We start from the raw sequence: 27,061 nt of genomic DNA on the forward strand, positions 1-27,061 counted from the left end.
TAAGACTTTTATATTTTTTTTTCGGCTCAGAATAAACAAAAAACATGTTTTAAAGATTGTTTTCACATTAACAAGTTATATCTATATATTATGTATCAAACTGTACTAATAATAAATATATAAAACAATTTTTGTGGCACAGTAAGTTTTGAAAGAAAATAAAAATTGTAACTTAATATTGATCTAAAAAAAAACTCGTTGTTTAAATTTATACACGATCTGATATTTTGAAAATTTTCTTATTAATTAATGCGCGTAGATTTAATCCATCTACGCGTCAATATCAAAATTATTTTCACACAAATTGCTTTAATAATATGAAAAAGAAAAAATTGGATTTTAAATTATCACCAACAAAAATCAATTAGAAAGGTAAACGTAGAAAAATTCAGCAGAAATTTTTTTTTCATGATTTTATCAATTTATTTTATTTTATTTACCGATACATATTTGTAATGAAGATCATTCCAGATCTTTTCAAAATGATACATGCTCCATCTTTCAATGAATGATTGTTAATAATTGACAGATTTATTAAGAGTAACCTAAGAATAATCTGAGAATGAAGAAGAGTTTTTTTGTCTTGAACAAGGGGTGAAATATAAGGACAGAGAGCAAACACACTCGAATCTTTGGAAGAAGCTAAACATATCGCAAAAGTAAGGGCGAGAAAATAAAAATACATGGGTGGGACGGGGGTATAAAAAGAAGAATATCGTCGTAAAGTAAGAATGGGGGTGAAAAGTGTCCCCTTTAAAAATAGAGTTAAAAAAGAAAGTGGCGCCGATGAGCTTCCACAGAGAGACCTTTGCCAGGGCGCCAGGCCAAAGATTGGGGGGCCCATTCGTCGTGTCGTACGCTGCAAAATGAAAAACAATGCCCTCTTGAATCAAGCACCGTCCTCCCGCCACACACACTATCACTAACTAAGCAGAAACTAACACTCAGAATCATTTGCGTAAGTTGGTTTCATTGACAAATCATCCTACGGTGGGTTTCTTTTAAAAAAATTACGCTCACAAATTATTTACAATTGGGCTTTAACGACATAAATATTAAAATTATTATACAAGATAAGACATTGACTATTTAAATACATTAACAACTGCAATTGATAATGACGACAATTATTTTTTATGCTATGTAGAGCTATATATTGATGATAATGTTGTGTGGGATACATGGTGTATCACAGTTTATTATTTTATTTTATACCCATCGTTGAACACCCAACCCAATTTTTGGGTTTACGACTACTAATGTTCAACTTCATAGCCTTGTAATTTTGAACCCAATCCAGAAGACAAGGGAACTCCTGGATCAAGTATTGGGAGAAATATGCCTTCGTGGAGGACTTTTTGTTGGTACTAACCCTCATTTGCGTTACACGGAGAGAAAACCCCACGAGAACCTCCCACGTTTACCCTGAGGGTAAAGGGACTCTAACCCATGATCCGTCTACCACTGAGGATATTTCAAGCCATCACTGTGGTTGGTGCAAGCCGGATGCTGATTCGTATCGACCATCCATCGCTGGGATTCGAACCCGGTTCACCCCATTGGAAGGTGACACTCTATCACCTGAGCCATCACGGCTCTCACAGTTTATTAGTAAAATTTAATAAAAAATGATAAGGAGATAAAAAGGATAAACAAAGAGGATAAGAGGCTATTTATCATAGGTTTTACTAAAGCAGGGGAACAATTTTCTTGCATGCCTTGTTAAAAATAATTGATTGTTATTGATGAAGGTGAGCACACATACAGATCAAATATAAAAAATTATAGTCATGATAAAGAAGCAGATAAAAGGTAACTGTGCGCAGGCAGAAATAATCCGATTCAATGGTAATTTGAATAGTTTCACTTTATGTTAATTATGGATAAAAATTTTATCATATATTGCTTACAAAGACAAACTAAATTCGTATTGTGAACGTTTTGGAGAATTAATTTTGTATATACGTATTGATCAAAAATAACAACAACAAAAAATTATCAGCATCCAAATGATATTTTTCTTATTTATAGAAGACAACTGCAATCAAATTTTAAGTAGTTAAAAAATTCTTTGGGTTCACGTTTCTAAAACTGCAAAGAAGTGGATGAGGGTCTTATGAATGAGGTTATGACAGTGATGGATGATTCATAAATCATTTTTTTTTTAGCCTGCTCAGTCAATGAATGTTCAGGTGTTCAAGGTTAAGACAGGTTGAACAATTTGATAAGAATCTGGACAAACAACGATATGAATTTATAGACCCGTGCAATAGACGAGTATCAAGATAGTATCTAACTATAGACTAGATAGAAGCGTCCGTATAAATGAGAATAAAAGATTTTTGTGTATACAATAGACTAATTCACTTGAATAATTTAAAATAAAAAAATTTAACGCGAAAAAATTATGAGGGGATTCATATTTTTTTAATAAACTGAATTACGCCGATTATTAAAAAAAGTAAATGGATTGAAAAGAGAACAAGAAAAATTATAAAAAAAGAAGAGCTAATAGATAATTTATAGTTATTTAACGTTATTTTTAACCTTGTCGTATTAACGACAAACTTCAAAAATGTAAATACTATCATTTAAAAAAAATACATTAGTTGATAAAACCAAAATATACGGTATTACTTGAATAAAAACTTCATTCGCTTTAAAAATGCACAAAATGGAAATAACAGTCAATATGTTTCAAGCAGTTAAAACTTGGCACCTATTTTTGAGCACTTGAAACATGTCGCCTGAAATTTCCATTTTGTATATCTTTGAAGCAAATAAAGCACCCAATTCTAATTGGTTGCTTTATTTGCTTCAATATTTGCACCCAATTCTAATTGGTTAAGCGGCGCATCTACCGAAAATTACTGTAATCGAACAAAAAATATTGATTTCCTTAGAAAAATTCATTTTGACGTAATTTTGAGGATCGAATTAAATATATATTTTTCTGTCCAATGGAAAATCATTCGCCAATACTTTCTCCAAAACACAATTTTATTCGCTAAATTTACGATTTTATCGCATTTATCGAGGTGGCGAATGCTTAGCGCGGGTCCTGATAATGATTTCCAAATAGGTTATATAAAAATAATTAAAACAAATCTTTAAAAAAAAAAAAAAAACAACTTTTGAAATAGTAGGATAGGAACGCCCTTCTTTGTTTGCAAGTGAAGAATGGATTTTTCTTCTAATGCTACCTTCATATGCTACAAATAAAATTTTTAAGTGTTGGGTGTACAGTTGAAAACACCCAAATTAATGTCATTATTTGAACTCTAGAAACAAGCTGCGTTTAAGATTTTTGTCTTATATAATATGACATTTAAAATAAAATAAAATTATTTCTACAAATGCTTTTTCCCCCCTTACTTTTATAGTTTCGGATATCTTTTGCAAGGAAATATTCACCAGTTGTTTTAATTTTCATTCATATGTTCTAATAATTTTGATTAAAAAAAATTTCGAAGACTCCTTCGTAATCTAAAACAATGCTGAAAAATTGCACATAGTTTTATGCTTTAATCTTATCATAAAAACTTTTTTAAAACATTAAATACTTGTTTGTTTAAAATAATTCAAAATATCGAAACTATAATTCATAATATAACAAATATAATTTTTCGAAACTATATGCATTAAATAGGATTCTATAGATATAGGTTAAAATTTTTTAGAATCATATTTTTTAATTTTTGTTTAAGCTTTTTCATTGGAATTTTTTTTGTACTTATTGATGTAAAAAGTTTATTTCGAAAATGAATCTATGAAATTTAACAGGAAATTGAGGAAACATATAAATTAGCATGCACTTATCATTGCAAAACCATGGAATATAAAAATTATTTAATTCTTTTTAACTTTAATTAGTAGTATGCGCTCTATGATATAAAAAACATATTGTAAGCGAGCTTTATTAAAGAAATTAATAAAGAAAATAACTTAGCTCTTTAAAATGACAAAAGATGGGATTTTTTTTTCACTGCACAGCATTCAAATTTTACATAGATTTCGCTTTATAGTATCACTCCTTTAATTCTCGCTATGTACGATGTTATATTTCTCATCATAATGGCAATCAAAGACAGAAGAGAAACAGGAAAAAAAATTTAATAACTTGTGCTCTTAATCACGGTAAAGAAATTCTGGTAAAATTACCGTTCTCTATGGTAATGATATTTCAAATAAAAAAAATATATAATTCTGGTATCAAAGATAAAAATATACGGACGGTATTTAAACTAATCATTTGGTTATTTTACAGTTCATTTGGTTTACCCTAAAGTCAGGTTTACAAAATGATAAATATTATTACCACACATTTAGTAAACAATTCAAAACTGAAAAGTAAATTTAACTGAATGAACGGTTTTTAAATGAAAATGCAATGCTGTAAGGTATGATAAAATTGCCAAATTTTATCGCAAATTACGAAACCATATTTTATTGTTAATTTTACCAAAATCATAACCAAAATGCCCTGGAAGCCTGCTTTTAGGTGTTTTTAAATAGCCAGAAACACGGTAAATTTTACCATATTCTGGTAGTTTTAACCTTACTTTTTTGTCATTATTAATTGCCTGAGATATTTTACGTTATTAAGTTTTTCCATACAATAATGATATTTAAAAGTTCTTACATTTTTTATTATAAGCAAGCACTATTTTATGAAAAGAATCAGATGGCTGATGATTTTTATTGGTTACTTATCGAGAAACAATAATAAGCTTTAATAAGTTCAAAACTCTTCAGTCGCTTATAACTGAATAAAAATTCGTCTTTTTTAAAAAAATTATTTCAACCATGACTTAACTATAAAAACTTATTTAATGCATACAGTATGGAAAAATAACATTTAATGTGAATCCTTCATTCTCCGGAATTTTGCCAATACCATATGTTGTTCACTAAAAAATCAAAAAATTATTTGACAAAACATCAGTAAATGGAATCACTGACATCAATCTCTTCATGGTAATTCAATAATAATTAAAGGGAATAATAGCATTGGTTAAAAAAAATGATGTATTTGTCATTTTAGTGAACACACTTATTTTTTATTTGTATTAAATTTCAAAACTCTTCATTTTTGTACCTAAGAATAATATACTTAATATTCATTTGACCGATTTCGGAACAAAAAATTAAGACTAAACCTATTCGAGCGAATTCAAGGGTAGTGCAGTCTAGGTAATCATATGCACCAAGTTAATTACGCGAAACACAACGTGAGAGAAAAGAAATAACTTTTCTCGTATTAATATCGAATATGCTTCTCGAAAGAGTAAGAAATAGACAGCAGAACATAAAACTATAATCTTGTTTCCTCATCACAAACAAGCATCAAAGCGTTAATTTGCAAAGTCTGTGGGCCGGTGAGAAGGTCTTAATCTCAGACCCACCGACAACAGACCATAAACTCAGACAAGTTGACCATGACCGCCAAGAAAATGAGTCTTCAAACCATTGTTTCTAAGAATAATTAGTCATTAACATATGTAAACGAAAAACATATTGCCAGTAAAGCTACGAATGCAAAAATGAACATCAATTAGATGATATGATCTGATATTGCTTTACAGAGAGGCAATTTTCAAAAAATCAGGGTCAACATTTTCGATAAGACACCAAAAATTGCTTCGGTTAAAACTATAATTATAACAAATTAGTACAGTTAATTGAAATTCAATTTATAATTTAGAATACTATTAAAAATTTGCCAATAATAACATTCCTACTAACCAATAATAACTAAATTTATATTTTTTCTTATATCTATCATATAATTCTTGTTGGACTATACGAAGGAGTTGTTCTTGAACGATATTTTGCACTTTCGTCTTATGTACTGAGATTCAGCTTAAGTTCTTATTCCAAGTTATTATTAGGTCATATTAGGTGAGTTTAACAAAATGCAGCAATTTACCGCCTTTTACTTTTAATTCTTTAAATCTTTCAAATAGTTTAATTACAGTATACAGATTCTTTGAAAAAAATATCTGAGATATATACCATCAATATAAAAATACAATACTAACTTTCAAAATAGTTTTGCCAGCACTTATTAAAAAAGTTGAAAGATGCCAAGGACTGTTCAGCATCTTTCACACAGTATGTTATAAAGAAGGTAATAGAGCGTTTGTAGTAGGTTTCGCACTCTGTTCCCAACTAATGTAATTAATTACGCAATTATAGACTGACGTAGGGAACACTCAAAATAAAACTTACGCAAAAATTTTAACAAAAATGCATTCGTGGGTTGTTTATGTATGATATTATGATACTGATATTAAGTTATTTGTGAAATGTAATGTTTAAGTAACAAAGCTCACAATAATACATTCGTAGGGATATTTATATTAATGTTTATGTAGAGAAATTCTCACAAATGTATTCGTAGGAACACTCGCTTGCTATCAATCGGAAATTCAATTGATGGATGTAAGGGTGAGGATTAACCATTATTCCCTTTAAATAAATAGGCTTAACACATTGATGAATAATAATTCTTACGCAAATGGGAATTAGTTTCAAACTTTGCATGATGGTCTTTTAAATACTCTAGAAATTATTTTTGCATTCAGATGTAACATTACAAAGTAACATTTACAAATATGTACTATAAAGTCATTCATTGAATAAAATATTTATTGAGGTAATAAAACAAAATATTTTAGGCAATCTAGAGCGATATGAAATAATGCAGGATTCTCCGTAGTACCCTTTAGTTAAATATACTAGGTTTGGCATTAGCTACTTTATTTAAGATATTTCTGTCACATAAATTGGAAAAACTATCAAACATTTCAAGAGAAATTGAATTATGATCATTGATGTAAGTTGTTTGCATAAGCAGAGTCAGTAGGGCTTACATCAATAATGCTAAAATTGATCTTTTATTGATGTACCTTTCAAAGAAACTTTTTATGATATCTCTTTGAAATTTTTTAAGATGTTGGGATACTTGAGATTATATCAACCGCATGCTGTAATATTGTTTTAACGTAAACAGGAATACTTTTTCTGTTATGAAAGATTTTTGCTCAAAAATGATGAAACTTTTAAAAGAAGTTCTAAGTTCGTAATTTTTAAAAAAGCCTCTGCCAAAGATAAGCATTAACAGTTATCACAGTGTAAACATGTGTATGTTAATATTCTGTGAAAAAAAATGAAGCAATATCTTGCTTAGATGCTGAGAGAAAAGATACATCGAAAAAGGTCAGATTTAACATTATTGGTATATACCCTACCGACAAGCAAAGATAGAAGTAGAAATTTAGAACATTCAGATAATATTATATTGGCGAAATCTCTGAACATTCTACAACGACAAAAGTCCTATTATCCTGTTCTAAAAATGTATACTTAAACAGAATATAATGGATTAAAATATATTGTCAAAACTACTAATTTAATTGTAAAACTGTAAAACGATTTCAAGTGCGGGATTTCCGACAATATTAAATCTAAACATGAATCGTTTTGACGCAGTTTTTCTTTTCCTGTACAATTCATACCGCAGACGATTTAGTCATACACTTTATTACCAAACATGAAATAGCTGAAAAGCTTAATTTCAGCTACATTTATGACGTCAACTTATAACTCACGAAAAATGACATCTTTTGAAAACTCAGCAAGGACGAATGCATGATTTATTGAGAGTAAGGTCAGCATTAAATAAACACAATAAAGGTAAACAATATTTGTTCTAAGAACATTTGGGCACAGATTGCACACAGTACTTAAAGTGAGCTATCTTTCTCTAATATTAAAGTGTAGGCAAATTTGTCAACAAAGTTGCCTAGAAGAAATATGCTAAAATTGGAACTTAAAAATGTTAAACTACTTACAAATTATTGTTGTAAAATTATATCGTCGCACCAAAAAAAGAGTTTTGATATTGTATATCATATTTTATTCAAGAGTGAAAGTTTGAAATTGATAGTTTAAAAACTATTTTCAAAATTGGTTATTTGCCATATAATTTGGTTCAATACCTTGTTTATTGTCACATTTTTAATAAACCTTTAGCGTATTAAATAAATTGCTGTTGAAATAAATCTCTACTAATCATATAGATACAAAAATCCTCAACAAGTAAATGCTCATTCCAACTGGAATAAATGATCTATTTTCATTTGAAATATCATTTAAAAAGGTGCAGAAGCTTTGGTTAACTCCCAATGTTTAAAGGAACTTGAAGAACTTGACTTATCTTATCTTATAATAAGCTATAAAATTTTTTGCTTAAAGACGTTATTCTTTACCTCACTTACAAATACAATATGACGTGCTAAATATAAATACATTAAATTAAACGCTATATACAGAAGTAATAAAATGTACAGTGGGGGGAAAAAAAGAATTATCCTGAATAACTTTTGATCTAATGATCGGATTTTCACGATCCAGGACTGAATTTTAATGGTTCAAAGGGGGTGACCTCAAATATGCTAATTAGTAAGTGCATGAGATATTTTAAGTTACGCAATCAGACAGACACGAAAATATACTTTCTTTAATAAATATACTTTTTTCTTTTTGACGGATTATGATTCCTGACCCTCAAAACATAGAAGGTAGTCGCAATCTTGGAAATATGGTCCCAATAGTTAGGTCAGGAAAGCGGTTGAAAGTTTAGACCACAAAAAATAAATTTTTTTTCCTTCTTTTTTTTGCGTATTTTGCTATATCTTGTAAACTTAAGCAAAAGGAACAATTTTGCACACAATCATAAAATTCGTTTATTCATAAATAAAGCCATACAAAGAAAAAAATCTCGTTTTAAAATGAATATAGATGAAATCAAAACTTCATTTATGATTAAACAAGAAACCATAAGTGAATAATAATAATTTACACAAGTTTCATTAATAGCAACCTTAAAAATTTTATAATAAAATTATTGACTTTTAAAACATTTGTGAAAATTTATTTTTTGGGCATATGATGTTGATTCTTTAAACACATTTATATATCAAATAAAAAGAAATGACTACATTGTTTGTGGCAATGGTGAAAGATAAATTTACTTTTCTCTAAACAATGAGCACTCAAAAAACAGTCATGACCTGTGGTTGAAAATTTTGATTGATATTTACTATCTTTATTTAATGATTACCATCCCATTCACTCAATATATATTTCAAAATTCATAAAATGCAAAATTATCACCCAATCAAAAAATTTTAACTATTTTGATATTGAATAAAACCGCTGAAAAGTTTAGGACAAAATAATTGACTATTTTCGTTTTAAAAGATCACCTTCATTGATTTTGAGTATGTGTAAGACAGAGAAATGTATTTAAGAATAAATTGTCTATTAGCATCAATTATCTAGTGTCTAGTAGTAGCCAGTAGTAGTAAAATAATTAACATTTTAAGTCGGTGCAATTTTTTTTCGTTAATTTATAATTTCTTTTAGGAAAGAATCTCTTTTTGCGAGTTAAACTTGATACAATTTGTTATTGTAATTACATTTACTCTTCAGAAGGAGCCTGATAAAAAAAATAAGAAAAAACACTTTTCATTGATTTGGAGAAAATTTTGGCAGTTGTTTTGTACTTCAGTAGCGACAGGCAGAAGTTTTATATTTTGAAGCCACTTGCAAAAATAATTTTACTCTCCTTTTATTACAATAAGAAATAAAGCTTAATTTGATTCTATGAAATAAAAATAACTAGAACTTTTGATCAGTTGTGCTTAAAGAGTTGAAAGATCGTTTGAGTTTTAATTCAGGATTAAATAAAAATTTCTTTTAATTCAGGATTAAATGAAAATATTTTAGTTTTGATTGTATTTTTACTATTTACCTTAGGTTTCTAACTAGCTTTTGGAAGGACAGAAACAAAAAGGAATTGCGAGAATGTAGGAAGAGTTTTGAAAAAATACTGTAGGAGTTAAGTTGGTTAAATATGTTTAGAGAAAAATGTAATTTTTACCATTAAAAGAAATTAAGGTAAAAAATAATCCGCACAGAAATGGTAACCTTTTCACATTCTTCATTAATCTTTTTCTATGCGTGATATCCATTAAGAATTAAAGTTCATTTTATGTGTATAACTATAATTGATATTAATTTTATATACTTTCACTTGTCTATTGATTCTTTTAGAATTCAAATAAAAAGTATGTAAGCTTCAATTCTCTGAAGTCAAATCTTGTTCGTAGTCTTTTATTTTCTATTATTTGTAATTTATTCAAGGCCGGCAACGCTACAATTCTATGCTTAATAACATAACTCTCATAAAACTTAATTGCATTTCTCAAAACACGTTTTTAACCATTATGACTTTAATTTACATGGGTTCAATCAAATGAGCTGATATTCAACATATAGTTCAAATAGTTCTTTAAATATTTTATTTTGTACCCTATACTACCTGTATGAGGGTAATTTCAAAAATAGAAATAAGGAAGTAAAAGAAGAGACTGATTTTCTCAGAAGACCGGAATTTTTCACAACAATCAGTCTCTAGAAAATTAAACAATCAATAACATTTGACAGATAATGATTTAAAATGTCCGACTTTATATTTATAACAAGGAGGACCAAGAGCAGAAATTTTAACCCTTCAGTGAAATGTGCAGTTCAAAAGTTCTTGAAGGTGCTCTAAGCAAGACGGATTTATAGAAAAAGGGCAAACCGTTCATTTTAAGGAATTCATTTAATAGACGAATAGGATTTCGTTAGATTCCCTGTCAAGAATTGATAATAATCATTCATTTAATAAATTTTTAAAAGCATTAATTTAATTTTTTTAAATTCAATACATAAATTTGCAAAATTAAAATAATTTAAATTTACCACTTAAATTTTCAAAATTATCGTTTTTTTAAGCTAAATTTATAAAAATAATTTTTTTGAAATTCACTACATAAATATGTAAAAATACCTTAAACTTAAACATACGTAACGCCTCTTAATAAAAATTATTCATATTTTAGTTTATATGAACATCAGCAATTTCGTTCACTTACATATTTAGTTTAGACTTTAGACACTTGAAATAGATTTTAAATCACAAAAACGTTTATTTTTAATAATAATACTTAAATTTATAAGTTTAGATTTTGCAAATTTAAATCAATTATTTTTTATAAAGGTCTATATCACTGCATATCGTTTTAAAAATAATTAATCTTTTGTATCAGTAATGGGACACACTATATCATTAAACATGCTTAATAAGAATGATCATCTCCAAACAATTTTTTACCCTAACACGTTTGTTTAACTACTTTTAGTTAAACTTAACAACTTTTTACTTAAGTACTTTTATTTAACTATTTACATTATTACTTAAATTATATATTAAAATTCAGTTATAGAAATTTACAATTTTTCATTATTTTTATTTTATTTCCGTATAAACAAACAAATAAATTTTAAATATACATAATAAGCATCTTTCATCATTGAGAACATGTATGTCTGGTTTTTTCCAAGTATTTCATTGCATTAACGCTTGAATATATGTTATTATTTTTTATTTAACACATCACTACCTACTTATACCAAAAGAGCTAGGTGGCAGTTGTAAACATCTATATATTAAATAATAATTGTAAATACCAATATGTTAAATTTTTAAAGGTTAATGTCTGATTCGAAATGTAACAAATATGTAATATTTTGTTAGGAATATATAAAACAGTTAATTTTCATCAGTGGTAAATAATTAGTGATTATAAAATATTTAGATTTTCATCAGTTTTTATAAAAATAATTGAAACACTTACTTAAGAAAATATGTTTGGCCAGCTGAAGTTTTTGCCATTTCCCATCCTGGAGGTAAAGGTGTATTATCATCCAACAAGTCTCCATAGCTCCTTTGCCTCAAATGTTGATGGGACACAGGCCCGCTTTTAGAGTATCCCTGCTGTAATGAAGCTGGGGAAGAATGGGCCCTAGGATGATTGATTTGCAGGCCACTGGGCAGTTGAGTCGGAATCGTTTGCTGCTTTTGGGAGGGGTTAGGTCCAGTCGGATAATTGGTATTGTCAGCACTTGATTCACGGGAGTGGGACGGAGATTTCGAACCCTTTTCAGGTTGCTGAAAAAAGCTAGGTGGCAAGTTTCTTAGCCTCATAGGCAATGTGCCAGGCACTGGATAATCCTTAGGATGTATGACGGCATTAAAAAGCTCATCTAATTTAGTTTCACTGTCACTACGGATATGAACCACTTGATTAGTCCCTTTCTGTTCGATGACGTCTTGTTGTTGAGACATTTTTCTTTTAAAATATACTTGATTCGGATCCCTACTTCGTCACCAAACAGAGTAAGGATGAATCCTATTCAAATATATATAAAATCAAATCTTCAATAACGTATCATATCGCCTTACCCCCACTTCGAACTCACCAATTCGCAGACCCTAAGCCGTGTTATTCACTTATGATTGTGTTTGTATGGAAACGATGACGAAAACCAACGACTAGGTTGCCGTAACAAGAGGAGTTGTTAGCCAATCAAATCGCGATTTGAAAGTTTCGCCAAGGCGACTGCCAAATGTGGTGTTGACATTTCGTAGGGTTCTTTTCTCTTTGTTTTCATCTATCGTTTTCTCGCTTCTTTCCGATCAGCTGTGTAGGCGTGGGTGGGGGAAAGCAGTAAGGTGTGCTTCCAGTCAGGTGGTTTGAGAATAGGTTTCGATACGGAGAGTTAACTTTCGAATTCGGCGTTTCCTGAGATTTTTTTTTTCGCCATCCCCGATGCGAATTAAATTGAGCTTGACGTCTGAGTTTCGACTGAAATGAATAAATAAATATGCATTATTTCTTAAAATTTTCGGAAATAATCTATAAAATGTATTAATTTTTAATGTCTCGAATCATTTCATGATAGATATCATTTCATACAATGATTGAAACCATAAAAAAGATGTTACAACATTTAACTACCTTAAAAATACTAAATAATTTACGATTTATACTTTTGACAGAAAACTATGAAACGTTGTTTCTGTTTTTTTTTTTTTTTTTTTAACTCATTTCTATGAATTAATCTAATAAGTCTAAATATAAGCGATTTGATGATAATTACCATCATATTGCAATCAATAAAAGAAATTATCAATTAAATTTAATAATATGAAAAGTTTATAACAGTAATAATATAACTTTGTAACATTAGATATACATTATTTCTGTTATAAACTGTGTTAAAATTATATCTTTCCATTTAAAAACTTTAATAAAATTAAAGTTACATCAATTTGCAAAATTAAGAGATTTTAATTGCATTTTAATAAGTTCAAAAAGTTGATTAAAATAATTAATTATAGTTTTTTCGAACAAAAAATGAAGACAAAATAAAATAATGTAATAAGACACCTAATATAATAGCATTGATTGTATCACAGAATCAAATTCTAAGAATTATTTCTATCATCCGCATATATTCATTTCAATAAGCTTCCCTGCATTTTTCAGAACTAGCGAGTATCAGCCGTTGCAAAGGGAACTGCAATTATTATTTATTTACTTATTTATTTCTTGAATCTATAATTTAGACCCAATGAAGAAATAAAAATTTCTATACTTTGCGCGTTATGATCGTTAGGTTTAGATGATTATATTGTAGTAAACTTTCTCCTAAAACTAAAATAATTGATAAGCTCTTGGCTTGTTGCAACAACAAGGTAAATTCAGATTCAAAAATTTCTGGTGAGAGTCAAATGAAATTTAAAAAGACAACAGATTAATTTGATATCAAAAAGACAAAAGTTTAATCAACAATGCGATTTTTTTAAGCTAAAAGGCACCGTTCCTGCAATCTCATATCACCAGCCCCTGTGGTAGCCTTTCATTCAACTTAGTTGTGTAAGTAAAATATAGATTTTTTTTTATAATTTTATGTAAGAACATTTTGCTAATATGTAAATCATAGCAAAATGAACGATTACCTGGATTTCAAAAATTATCAGTAGTTTACAATACATATAAAGAAAATCTTATACATAACCCTCCAAATCAGAAACGGTATATATCTTTCTTGGGTCTTTCAAATTTTTAAGAATTTCGTTATAAAAGTTAAGATCTGTATCTGGCAACATTTAATCTCTCACTCTCTCATTTGTTTATATTTTATTTATTCCTATTTTTAATTTTGATTCTTATGGGATCTATTCAAGAACGAGCTTATAAAATGAAGTTATCGAGAGAGATGAATACATTTTTCTACGACATTTGATGGAAATTTAATATTCAGAGCAAAATCGGGAAAATGTACATAAAGTTGCAATAGATATCGAACAAATTGGAATTTCGAAAGAAAAAAAAATCGTGTTAATTCATAAACAAAACTGGTCCTTTTTTCTCGTAAAAATTTGAACTCTGTTGTTGATTCGTTTGATCTGTGGGGAGGTTTTTATTTTTTACAACAAGTTTAGCTAACTAAATATCTAATGTTGTTTTTTGTTAAATCATCGTACTTCTTGTACATTTTGCTACAGAACTTCGCAATTTGAAGTTTCAGAGTCTTACAGTTTTTGCGCAGCCAAACAAAATGTAAGTTGGCAACTCAGAATAGCGGCGGCTGGGTAGAAAAATAAAGAATCACTTTCAGGATGGATTTCATTAAGTAACGTTCTGGATCATTTCATGGTATTTAATGTTAGTTTACATAAATAAAAAAAATATAAACAAGACTTTCATGAATTAAGCCTACTCCTTACATTTTTAATCAATTAAGAACTTTAACAATCAATATAACTCATTTAAATGATTATCAGACATTATATAACTTATAGTGAAAAAATTTGTAACTGGGGGATTGATCGTTAGTTTCCATGTATTCCTCAAAGTTTAAAAAAAAAAAAAAAAAAGCTTTCATGATTTAAAATTACAGTTTTTTTTTCGAAAAAAAATTTAAAAAATGAGCTCTTTTTATTTTTAAAATAATGTTTTATTACTTCAAAACTTAATGGTCAGTTAGTTTTTCAATTTATTTCAACTGCGGCCGGGATTACCTGGTTGGTAGAATGTTGGACTCGTGTTTGTGAGAACAGGAATTCGAATCCAGCCGGCCAAAGAGTCCCTGTGTATTAATAAGTGCCTAATGCACGTTAAATCTGCCGGGGTTACAAAGTCCTCTAAGGTCCCATAACAAATCAATACCTCTGGGGTTTATAAACTGAAGATTGTTCTTTCTCTGTTTCACGTCAAAATTACGATAGGCGGATGGATGAAAGGCGGGTGAATGTGTTCTCCCTTTGAAGCTTGTTGTGTTGTGACGTATGTGTGTGGCATAAATCGTATTCTTGTCTATAGATGGCGCTTCTGAAAAACAAGACACGCACCCTATGCCTTAAAAATTCGCATGATTTCAAGCAGGCTTGCTGATATTGCCAAGTTGCATTAGTAACAACAACATTTCAAGGTTCATATTTTTTTTTATGGAATAAAGACATTTAAGTTGCCCGGCAAGAAACAAATTCAGCCCATTTTTGCGATGTTACGTTAGAAATTTATTTAAATAGATTAAAACTGGTAAAATAAAGAAAATAAACATAAATTTTTTGAGCAAAAATCAATTACATTTTACAAAATGATGTAAGAAATATTAATGTTTAGATAGCTTTTACTGTTTATCTGTTTAGTCGAATCGCGTCGGAAAAGCACTGTAAATGTTGCTTTAAGGCTTTGCTATACTACTCTGCGAATGCCAGCTCATAACTGTGCTGCAACATTTATAATTTCTCTTATTTAGCTGTTATTTACTTTTTTGCTATTCGGCAATATCTTATCGACCTATTTAGAAAGATCTGGGACTAATAAAAATAATTAAATTTTTTTATTACTTAAAATAATGTAGTTAATGATCTTTAAAAAGGTGGAAAAAAACAGTTTTTATCCAAATTAGAATATAGTTCTGTGTTTTTAGAAACTTACTTTCCTTTTTTATTATTTTTCTCCCTTTTTTTCCAGCTATAAAACGATAAATCTTAAAATCTACATTGTAAAAAATTCCATATCAAATTACGGTATGAGGTACTCACACATTTGATACATCATTCGTAAAATCCACATTTACCGTAAAATATTATATCGTAATTTTTACAGTAATATTTATTTAATAAAAATAATTCCGTGATTTTACAGTAATCATTACGGTAAAATTCACACGGTATATCAGATTTAAGTTCTGTAACATGTTCCTGTAAATAAAGAATTTTACGGAAGGAAGTACCCCCTGAATGCTGGTACTTTATATCACAATATGATTCGGAATTTTTTACAGTGTATTTAAAAGCAACCAACTATATACTCTCTAAACATGTTTATTTCAGATATTTTACTTCTGGAAAGTCATGAAACAATTTTAGATTTCATTATGTAATTTTGTTAAAAAAAATAATAAAAAGAAATATATAAAGCAATAATTAGAGTTTGACAATGATTCAAATAATCAAAATGTTGATTTACATCATAATATTATTCAAACCACAAACCAGTAATTAAACGCTGTTGATTTATATTTCCTTGTTCAAATGTATGGGGTTGAATTAGCTGATTTGAACAGTGCAATAAAAATACATTGATTCAAATTCATTTACACAAATTTTCGAATTCTTTGACATCAATTCGTAAGTTGAATGATTTAATTAGAATCAAGTAAATTCATTCAAATTAATGGATTCAAACCCTTAAGTCACTAATTTAAATGTGTTGATTTAAAAAGGTTTGAATTTTTTGAGTCAGATCACTTTAATACTCTTTTTCGCTTTTCTCATAAGCGTTTTTCATTACTATTTGTTAAAAAAATATTCCATAATGAGAGATTATGGTAGAATGTCGTTTTCATAAAAATATAAATGGCATTTAAGCTCATAAAGATATTGTTTTCACTTCATTGAACTAATTTGAAAAGTGTTTTAAAGTTATTATGAAAAAGAAAATGGATAAATTTGATAATTTTAAGACAATAATTTTTTTTATTATTTATATCTCGATTTAAAAACAAAATGATCCGTAATTCCTTTTTTTTCTCAATTTCTTTCAAAAAATGTTATTTATGAACCTGTAGAAATGTTTCCATTCAAAGGTTCTATTCTAGTTTTATGAATGATTTCGATGAACGAATTTTTTTGACGAAGATTTCTACACACTTTCATTTTATCGTCAATTCAAGCTGTGCTTATCTCTAATATTTACATGTTATTTCCATTTCATGCAAGAGCCGAAAAAGTCGACAGTGTCCAAAATGACTGAACCGTCTTTAAAAAGTCTTGCAATTCTATTGTGAAGTTTTTTTGAATACGTAATAAATTTTAGTTCCTTGTTAGACTCTTTTTCCAGTAAACGTAAATACGCAGAAAGAAAGTGGGTGAAAAAAAAACTTTTATTTTAAAGAATATAGGGCGTGTAAAACGAGAACAGAGAGACATTGAAATAATTTTTTACACTAAAGAAATTACGGAATGCCATGATTTTTAAAGGATTCCCCTAGAATTAGAACCTCAAATGGTGTTCCGCAGCAAAACAATAGGGATCTGTGGAAGAGTTAAAGGAGTTCCGGGAGTTAAAGACATTTTTTAAACCCTCAATAATTTAGGAACTATTAATTATATTTAGATGTAATCAATAAGACATTATTTATTTAATATTTAGGTTCCCCTTGTGACATTATTCAAACTGAAATTCAATAAAGAAGAAGTTACACTTTTTAAAAAAAGTAATATACTTGTATATATTTTTTGATAACAATATATTGAATAAATTATGAATAATTAAAAAAAAATTTTTTTTCTATTTCCCAACGGGCTTTAATTATAATAAACTAACTAAATTCACAAAAGAGATATATATTTCCATAATTGCGATCTTCAATATTTCTAGGAAATCTTTTTAATTTTAATTTCAGAGAAAACCATAATTTGGCTCATTTTATTCGTTTTCAATTTATATGTAAGCACCAAAAGCAAATTAAGTACTGGAGGAGACAAAGTCACAGGACTGAGAATTTAACTGATGGGCATAAAATCTACTTTGAAATTATTAATAATGAAACGAGGAAAAATATTCGTTTTATTTTTTTGGGGGGTTTACAACCAACATCGCTGTCCTTCGTAGACTAAAACCCTATTCTTGAGAAATCAATCCCTTGGATTTTCAAACTGGATGGCTTATTTTTAAGCGTCCGTAAACAGCACAGTATTTTAATAATTTTAAGAACGTAAAATATCGACTCTACATGCAAAAGCATTGAGTTTTAAAAACTATAACACTGGGTAACAAAAATTTTTTTTTTTAAATTAATAGAAATAATTCATCTTCCTTTTTTACAGGTGGTGGAATTCAATGCTGAAATTAGTTTGGCTCCAAAAGCTACCGACTTTTTAAAAGTGACATATTTAGTCTATATTTGGTCAAAGTTTACAAGTTTAAAAACGTTATATGTATAACAGGTCATTGCATAAATGCTGCAAAAAAAAAACTTCTTGGTGAGGGCATATCAGAATTAAAATTTCACAAGAACCCATGTCTGAAATGTTAACGTACGCTGCTAGAGGCACTTCCCTATTATGACCCGGAATCACCTTTTATTGCTTTCCTATTATGACTTCGAGTATCTAACTGACACACGAAGAAACAGTTCTTAATAAAGAAAGCGCTCCTAGCTGCGTATGGCGACATCTCAAGACATGTGTTGCGTTCTTATGCAGTTTTAATCCTAATGGTGTACCCTAACTCCACTAGAAGTTTGTCGCAACAGTTATGCTATCACTTATTACATATATCGTTTTTAAATCTGTACATTTCGACAAAAATAGACTAAAAATGTCATTTAAAAAGAAACTGTAACTTGGAGAGAGAGGATAATTGCAGATTTGAAAATTCAGCGATACGAAAATATCTAAAATCTGTAAAAAAATATCATGGAATAAAAAAACAAAAACAAAATTGTTCGCCAGTGTTATTGAAGGTGGTTCCTGATACAAAAATAGTGAGAGAGATTATTTTATTAGAGCAGGCCTATACAACTTTAACAATGCCATATGCCGTATTATGCCAAACTTAAATTGCCAAAAATAAATTTTAAAAAATTAAAGAAAACTTATATGAAACAACATAACTTATAAACTTATATAGTCTTAGTATAATAAAAATCAAAATAATATTATTACTTATTAGGGATCATATATCATATGGAACACCATAATGCTAAAAAAATACATTTTACAAAATTTAATGAAGAACAAATTATTATTCATGAGCTCATTACGAAATGCTTGTTTTTTTCCTTCGTTTTCAAACTTATTAGATTCATGAGTTGTTTGTAAGAGTTGTTTGCAAAATTTCTTCCAATCATCAATCAAGCATGAGCGTTAATATTTATGATGAGGTTTGTAATCGAGAAAGTTTGCTCACATATGTTGTCGCTAGAAACACCCTGAAAGTTTGCAGAGAATAATTTTTATGTAATTATGACGATTATAAAAGTTTCATATTCTTATAAAACTTTTTTAAAATGCATTTACGAATTTTAGTTATCGATTTAAAAACTTCACGGGTTAGAAACGGACTGCTAGTGGGCCATATGTTGTGCAGTAGCATTTTAGAGAATTCTAATTTATAAAATTACATGCAATCTCAGAGATAATTTGGATTTCATTTCGTAACTTTTAATATCGCGTCTTGTACATTGAAAAAAAAATGTATGATGAAAGTTAACAGAATATCGAAAAATGTACCGTGTTTCTAACTCTATGGAAACACCAAAGAGCACTGTAGTTTTTACCGAGATGTTTTGGTAACATTAATTTTTTTTTATTATTGTAATATGTATAAAATTTGGTAAATGTTGTAAAACTTTGGAAATTTGGGCTTTAGAGAATGGCTTAAGAAATTTATTCGGCTAAATTTACTTTTCAGTTTTGTATTTTTCACTAAATGTGTTATAATAAAAACTGTAATTTTGAAAACCAGAATTTCGGGTTAACCGTTACTATATTAAAGGAAAACGTTACCATATAAATGGTTTTAATACCGTACGTTTTAATTTCATAACCAGAATTATGGATATTTTTAAGAGAAATGTCATTACCATACAGTACGGTAATTTGGACAGATTTTTTTCCTCTCTGTGCATTAAGACATGCCTTACCTATAAATACTTAAATTGCAAATTTACGATTTCAGTTAGAAGGCAAAGCAACTAAAATATTTCGTAAACAAAATTCTTACTAAGTTCTGGAGATGATTGAAAAAAAAAAAGAATAAAATTGAAGATTTAGAGGAAAGAATTTAGGTCAATTTTTCACAAAAATTGTCGACTGAATCGTCATTTGTTGTATTTTGATTACCAAGTTTCGATAAATCAATAATGTGAGAAATCGGTTCCCCAAGAGAGTTATTACACAGTAAAGATGGGCTTTGTCATGGAAAAATGATTCCTGTCAACATTGAAATTCGTTTTTCTCGGAATCAGCTTTCACAGGCATAAATATTTCTCCCCCTTTGAGCAACTTCAATTGTTAACACAAAAAACATAAGTTTTATTTATGTTCATCGAGTTTACAATTTTCGAAATAAAGTGATTATTTAAAAAAAATATTTTTAAGTATTTTTTTTTTTAAAAAGTGAATATTTAAATTAAAAAATTTGCAATTTTTTATGGAAGGCAATAGAAAGTAAAATATTTCGTAAACAAAACTCTCACTAAGTGCAGGAGATTATTCAAGAAAAGAATAAAATTCCACAAAACAACATATCACATGGTTTCACCAAAGAATTATAAATTTTTTGTTTCTAGGTCGCGGAAGCGTTCATTGCAGATAGCAGTTTCACGAGGCTTGAAGGTGACATCGGTTCTATTTCAATAATATGTAGATTGGGTAAAGAGATGTCTTTTGAAAGCTTTTGTGCTATAATTGTATGACGGTGATCATTTTGATGTAAAGATTGATCTGTACAACTTTAAATTCTGATATAAAAAGAATGCACAAATGTTATTGAGAAAAGATAATAAAATTATCGGAAATTTTTTTTTTAATTATTATTTTTCTTATTTTATTCAATATATACAAATTGATTCTATATGCTATGCTCTGTTCATTCCATTTCAATAATATTCAAATTGGATAAACAGATGTCTTTGAAAGATTTTGTGCTATAACTGTATGATGGTGATCATTTTGAGGCGAAGATTGATATGCACAACTTTAAATTTTGATCTAAAAAGAATGCACAAAAATTATTGAGAAGAGATAATAAAATTAGAAAAACAAATTTCTTTTCAATTATTATTTTATTCAATATATGTAAATTGGTTCCATATGCAATTCTCTATTCATTCTATTTCAATAATATTCTAATTGGATAAACAGGCGTTTTTGAAAGCTTTTGTGCTATAACTGTATGATGGTGATTATTTTGATACCAAGATTGATATGCACAATTTTAAATTTTGATATGAAAAGAATGCACAAAAGTTATTGACAACATATAATAAAATTAGAAATTTTTTTTTTTTTAATTAGTATATTTCTTATTTTATTCAATATATGCAAATTGGTTCCATCTTAGCTTTATGTGCCTTTGGTTCTATTTCAATAATATGCAAGTTGGAGATTGGATTTGGATTGGATTGGATGGTGTCTATGAAATTTATTGTGCTATAATTGTATAATGGTGATCATTTTGAAGTGATTGATAAATACGACTTTAAATTTTGATCTGAAAAGAATAAATAAAAGTTATTGAGAACAGATAATAAAATTAGCAAAAAATACTTTAAAATATTATTTTTATCAATGTATGCAAATTGGTTCCATCTTGGTTTTATGTGGCTTTAGTTCTATTTCAATAATATGCAAATTGGAGATTGGATTGGATTGTGTCCTTGAAATTTTTTGTGCTATAATTGTATAATGGTGATCATTTTGAAGTGATTGATAAATACGACTTTAAATTTTGATCTAAAAAGAATAAATAAAAGTTATTGAGAACAGATAATAAAATTAGCAAAAAATACTTTTAAAATATTATTTTTTTACTTTTATCAATGTATGCAAATTGGTTCCATCTTGGTTTTATGTGCCTTTAGTTCTATTTCAATAACATGCAAATTAGAGATTGGATTTGGATTGGATTGTATGGTGTCTTTGAAATTTTTTATGCTATAATTGCATAATGGTGATCATTTTGATGTGATTGATAAATACGACTTTAAATATTGATCTAAAAAGAATGCATAAAAGTTACTGAGGAGAGATAATAACATCAGCAAAAATTATTTTTAAAATATTATTATTTTTTTATTTCATTCAATATATGCAAATTGGTTCTATCTTGATTTTATGTGTCTTTAGTTCCATTTCAACGATATGCAAATTGGAGATTGGATTTGGATTGGATTGTGTCTTTGAAATTTTTGTGCCATAATTGTATAATGGTGATCATTTTGATGTGATTGATCAATACAACTTTGGATTTTTATTGAAAGAATGCACAAAAATTAGTGGGAAGAGAAAAAATATTTTAAGTATATTTTTAAGGATTGATTTATAAAAAGAAATTCATTTAGCTTGTTACTTAAAATTTATTTGATTTTTTTTTCATTCTGTAGGGAAAGATGGGTGGGATATTCAAAATTTTACTCACTGTAAAGAATTGGTCATAAACTTGAACTTCTGTGTACATAAATAACTGAGTTTGCAAATTCAGTGTTTATAGCTACACATAAGTTCAATGAGAAATGATTAAATGAACGAACGCATAGCAAGATGAAATAGCTCCCCAGTATTGACCTCTCCTCTAGATCCCACGCAAACCTATACTGTTAATTGCATTCATGTAAACATTTACTCTTTACTTTTTTAGTATTATTTGAAGCTATCAGCATAATGGCTGCTCAAATCGTAGTTGAGAAAATTGCTTCATATTGCTAGGTAAAAACTAAAAAAGTTCGTAGGAAGAATATCTCCCACGGCCTTATAAAGGATTAAATATAGGTATTTATTAATTAATGCCTTATATTCAAAACTAAAAAGTAAGAATTTGCTGCAACATAATTATTCATATTTTCAAATTGTTCAGGAAAGTAATATTGGCAAGAAGTTACTGTGAATTTTTTTGTAGTAGAAATTTCAAAAATTTGTAAAAAATCTGAGTGCCCTTATGAAAAAGTGTTGCTAATCACTATATTGCTCCAAGCTCATAAAGCTATAAAAAATAATTTATTTGCCAAAAATTATCTATTTTGAAAATAAGAACCTTTTAAAATAACATTCATATGCAAAAATATAATTTCAAATATCTTTACTTTTCATAAGGGCACATTTCATAGAAAAAAAATTAAATAATTTTATTCTATACTGCTTGATTTTGATTTTCCGATTACACTTTAAAATTATTTTTAACTTGTTACGCAATAATGACATTTAAACTTTTTATAAAAAAGAATTTTAGCTTTGAATAATTGTATTACATAATAAAAGATGTATTAGTATAAATATGTATGTAAAATATATATATAGCATGTTGTAAAATGCTAAAATAAATAAATTAAGAGAACTTGGATAGAAATAGAACATTGAAAAATAATAAGTCAAAAGATGCCTAAACTTTCGTATTTTATAAAGTTGGATAAATACGGAAATCAAATAAATTCCTCTTATTGATTTCCGATTATTAAAATAAAGAGAGATAGAGAAATTGAGAAAAGTACTTACGTGCTGCATAAAATATTTTTTTTTTCAACAGAGAATCTTGATAATGTCCTCACTTTTGCTTCATAGAAATTTATTAGGAATTCGAAGTTAAAGTAGGTCATAATATTTTAGTCTATTAATTGAGTAATGAATAGTTGTTATTTCAAAGTAATTTTCCATTTTCCCATTACTTTCCAAGATGTTAACTGTAACATATATTTTATATACTACAGAAATTATTGTTATGAGAAACAGTGGAATCTTCTTTATGCCACTCAAATGCTAAAATAAAATAAAAATTAATATATGTTATTTAAATAATCAGACGATATTTAATTCGACCAATTTTTCTTTCTTCCATTTTCTTTTCTTTCTTTAAACTGTGTTTAGCACTATTTGATAGTTATTTAAACAGAGATATATATTAAGAGTTTCAATTCTAATGCTACACTGTTTTAAAAGACGAGTTTTTTTTTTTTTTTTTAATGAATCTGAATCAATATGGCAACAGACTGGCCAAAACCGTTTAAGCACGCCACGCTATGGCAAAAAGTTTAACTATCAGTTAGATTGATTCATTTATGAGTCAATCGTTTTCTTTTATTATTTTCACTTAAATTTATCAAGATCTTTATAATCGTTTGGTCACTTGTTTTATTTTAGTTCTTGTAATGCTAAGATGTTAAATCGTTAAGGATGTTGTTTGTTAATGAAGACAAAAATACGTTTATTTTAGATATTTTAATTTCTCATCATTTTTCCTGTTTTCATATTCAATTCAATGTTGGATTTAATGCGTATTAACATGGATGAAGTGTACCATTAATTCTTTTGAACTAATAAACAATTAACATAGAAACTTCAAGAAATGCTTCGTGATTGGATCGTCCTTAAGTATTAGTCCCTGGTTATTACATTTTTCTCAATTAGATTTGAAATAGTTACAGTGATTTATAATTGCTGAAAATTTTTAGGGAGGGTTCTGAAAGTGCACAAGCTAAGACAAATTATTTTTTGACGTAAATTTAACATAAATTATATCTATTAATAATTTTTTAATTCTTTAGTTTATCGAGATTTGTTCATCGGGTAATAATCATTCCAGTTTTAAAGTCCAACTGAAAATTAGTATTCCTAAGAGATATGTAAAAAATTTCTACTCTAATTCTAGAACATGAAAAAATCTCATTTCAAACCCATCAAAGTATGGCTAAACCGCTTCACTTTCAACCAAATGGGTATAGCCGTGGTAATAATCTTAGCAATTTAGATGAAATGTAACAATATTGAATATTATTATTCAACAATTTACCGTAATAATGGGGTTAATTGCAACCAGTTGTTTGTACCATTTTATTTAGAAATCAAACGACTCTGGTTGATCAATGATAAATTTCCTGCAAGTAGTGAAGTGACGTCAGCTTAGGTATCTCTATTATACGTTAGGCTTTTTTTTTAAGGATCCTGAGCACCGAGAATATCTAGAGATGTCTAAACTGATGTTACTTCACTTACCTATCAACTGACAACCCATCAATAATCAATCAATTACAGATGGAGTGATGAAAATACGTTTCTATTGGAATGGGAATATGAATCGTCCTATAGGAATAGTGCAAATGACTAGTTGCCATCCACAATCACAAAATTATGAAAATTGATTGATTTATTCATCTCAGTGATATAGTTAAGTCTCTGGCAGAATTTGATAGCACAAGCCTACCTGATTAGGTTGTTTTACCAGCAGTTCCAACATATACCACAAATTTTCTACAAGGTTTAAATCAGGTGATTTTACAGTCGAATTAAGAAATAAAAGGGTGTGCGAATACTCATAAATCCAGTCTTTGCTGTTGTCACCAAGAAAAATAGGGGTATCATCAAATGATTCACAAAGACGTTGTCAAAAAGGCAAACACAAGGCATGTTCTAGAATGTTAAAACAAATATGCTAGTTCATGTTAGTGGTCACCTCAGAGAACACGTCCTATCTATGATGGAAAAAAAAAAACAGAGAACTGACGGTATATGATTATGTTTTCATTATTTTTTTCTGAATTATAATTATTTATTTAGTAAAACCAACCATTTATAGTACTGCATCAAAGACTAACTATTTTTTAAGAACGTCCCAAAATCAATAACCAGGTCAGCTTTATTTTGAAGTGAAAATACCTTCATCAAACAAAACAATAGGATTTTGTTTAAAATTTAGCAAATAATTGTTTTAATAACTTACCTTTCATAATTAAACGTTTACTATGAACAGCTAATGTAATCAGAATAAATCTTCTGATTACATTCTGTAAAGAAAGAGAAACAGAAGATTTACTCTATCATGTTAGTGTAAATAGAGTAAATCTTCTCTTTCTTTACAACTGTTTGAATACGCAAAATGTTTTTATCATTTAAAAGTTTGACTAAGACTTCTTTCACATTGGCGAGTTAACTTTTCCCTATGTCATTAAATTGAAAAGTAGTGCATTGGTAAGTGCTTATTGTTTAGAGGATGAAAACTTAAATTTTAAAAAATATATAAGCAGTTCAATTTTTAATTCCTGAACAACTTGAGGGATTCATCTCTTAAACCTTGACATGACAGACTTTGCAGTTTAGATTTTTCAATTTTAGCAATGTTTGAGATTATCATAATTGGCTAATGTAGTGTATTATAAATCCAAGTAATCAGGAGCCCACAATCAGAAATTGCATATAGAGTAGCCCAGCGTAGTAATCAGGAATTGCATTTAGCGTAGGAATTAGAAACTCCTTGTAAATAACAGAGACCTTTCACATTAATGCTTCATATTCCCTCACAGTCATGTACGCACATTCTGAACTAACAGTACAAGCACAGTTTTGAAGTCTCTTCATTGTGGGCATGCGCAGCTAAGTGTACACTTTTTTTCTTCTAAATTTAAAATCGATTAAAATTTGTCAGCCTAGACCCATATTTATTGGCAAAACAAAAACTGTTTAGTTAAATAAAAAATATTTAGTCTAGCAGAATGGGCATAAAATTTGATTTTTGAGAGGACAAAAGTGTAAATTTTAATTTTTTTTCAAAGTATAAATACAAAAATAATTTTAGTCTTGAATTTCAAAAATGTACAGTTCAGAATGTGAAGTAACAAGTAAAAAAATTACTCATGAAATGTAACATTCAGATCTCCTAAATGTACATATCTGAGTACATTTAATAATAACATAACATAAATGTACTTAACTAAGTTTAAAGATTAGGTTGAAAATATATGTATCTGCTATTGAAAAGAATAAGATTCTCCAGTAGATTCCCAGAGACCTAAACATACATTTCATTATAATTTATTGATTGTTGTTCCTTCGAATATTTGTATTTTTGTACTTGAAAACTAAAGTTTGATTCATACC

At 28.2% G+C, this 27,061-nt stretch overlaps 1 protein-coding gene across 1 annotated transcript in view; it reads right to left on the minus strand.

Moving 5' to 3' along the window:
• LOC107442288 (transcriptional coactivator YAP1) overlaps positions 1-12,455 on the minus strand; it is a 92,011-nt gene extending 79,556 nt beyond the window's left edge. The window contains exon 1 of the mRNA XM_016055818.5: positions 11,751-12,455. Within this exon, the coding sequence (XP_015911304.3) occupies positions 11,751-12,241 (491 nt within the window). The 5' untranslated portion in view covers positions 12,242-12,455. The remainder of the gene's footprint in view (positions 1-11,750) is intronic.
• Positions 12,456-27,061: the final 14,606 nt, after the last annotated feature.

The sequence above is a fragment of the Parasteatoda tepidariorum genome, chromosome 2 (assembly GCF_982258835.1).
Source record: "Parasteatoda tepidariorum strain Cologne lab strain chromosome 2, Ptep-v5.0, whole genome shotgun sequence".
Taxonomy (NCBI): domain Eukaryota; kingdom Metazoa; phylum Arthropoda; class Arachnida; order Araneae; family Theridiidae; genus Parasteatoda; species Parasteatoda tepidariorum.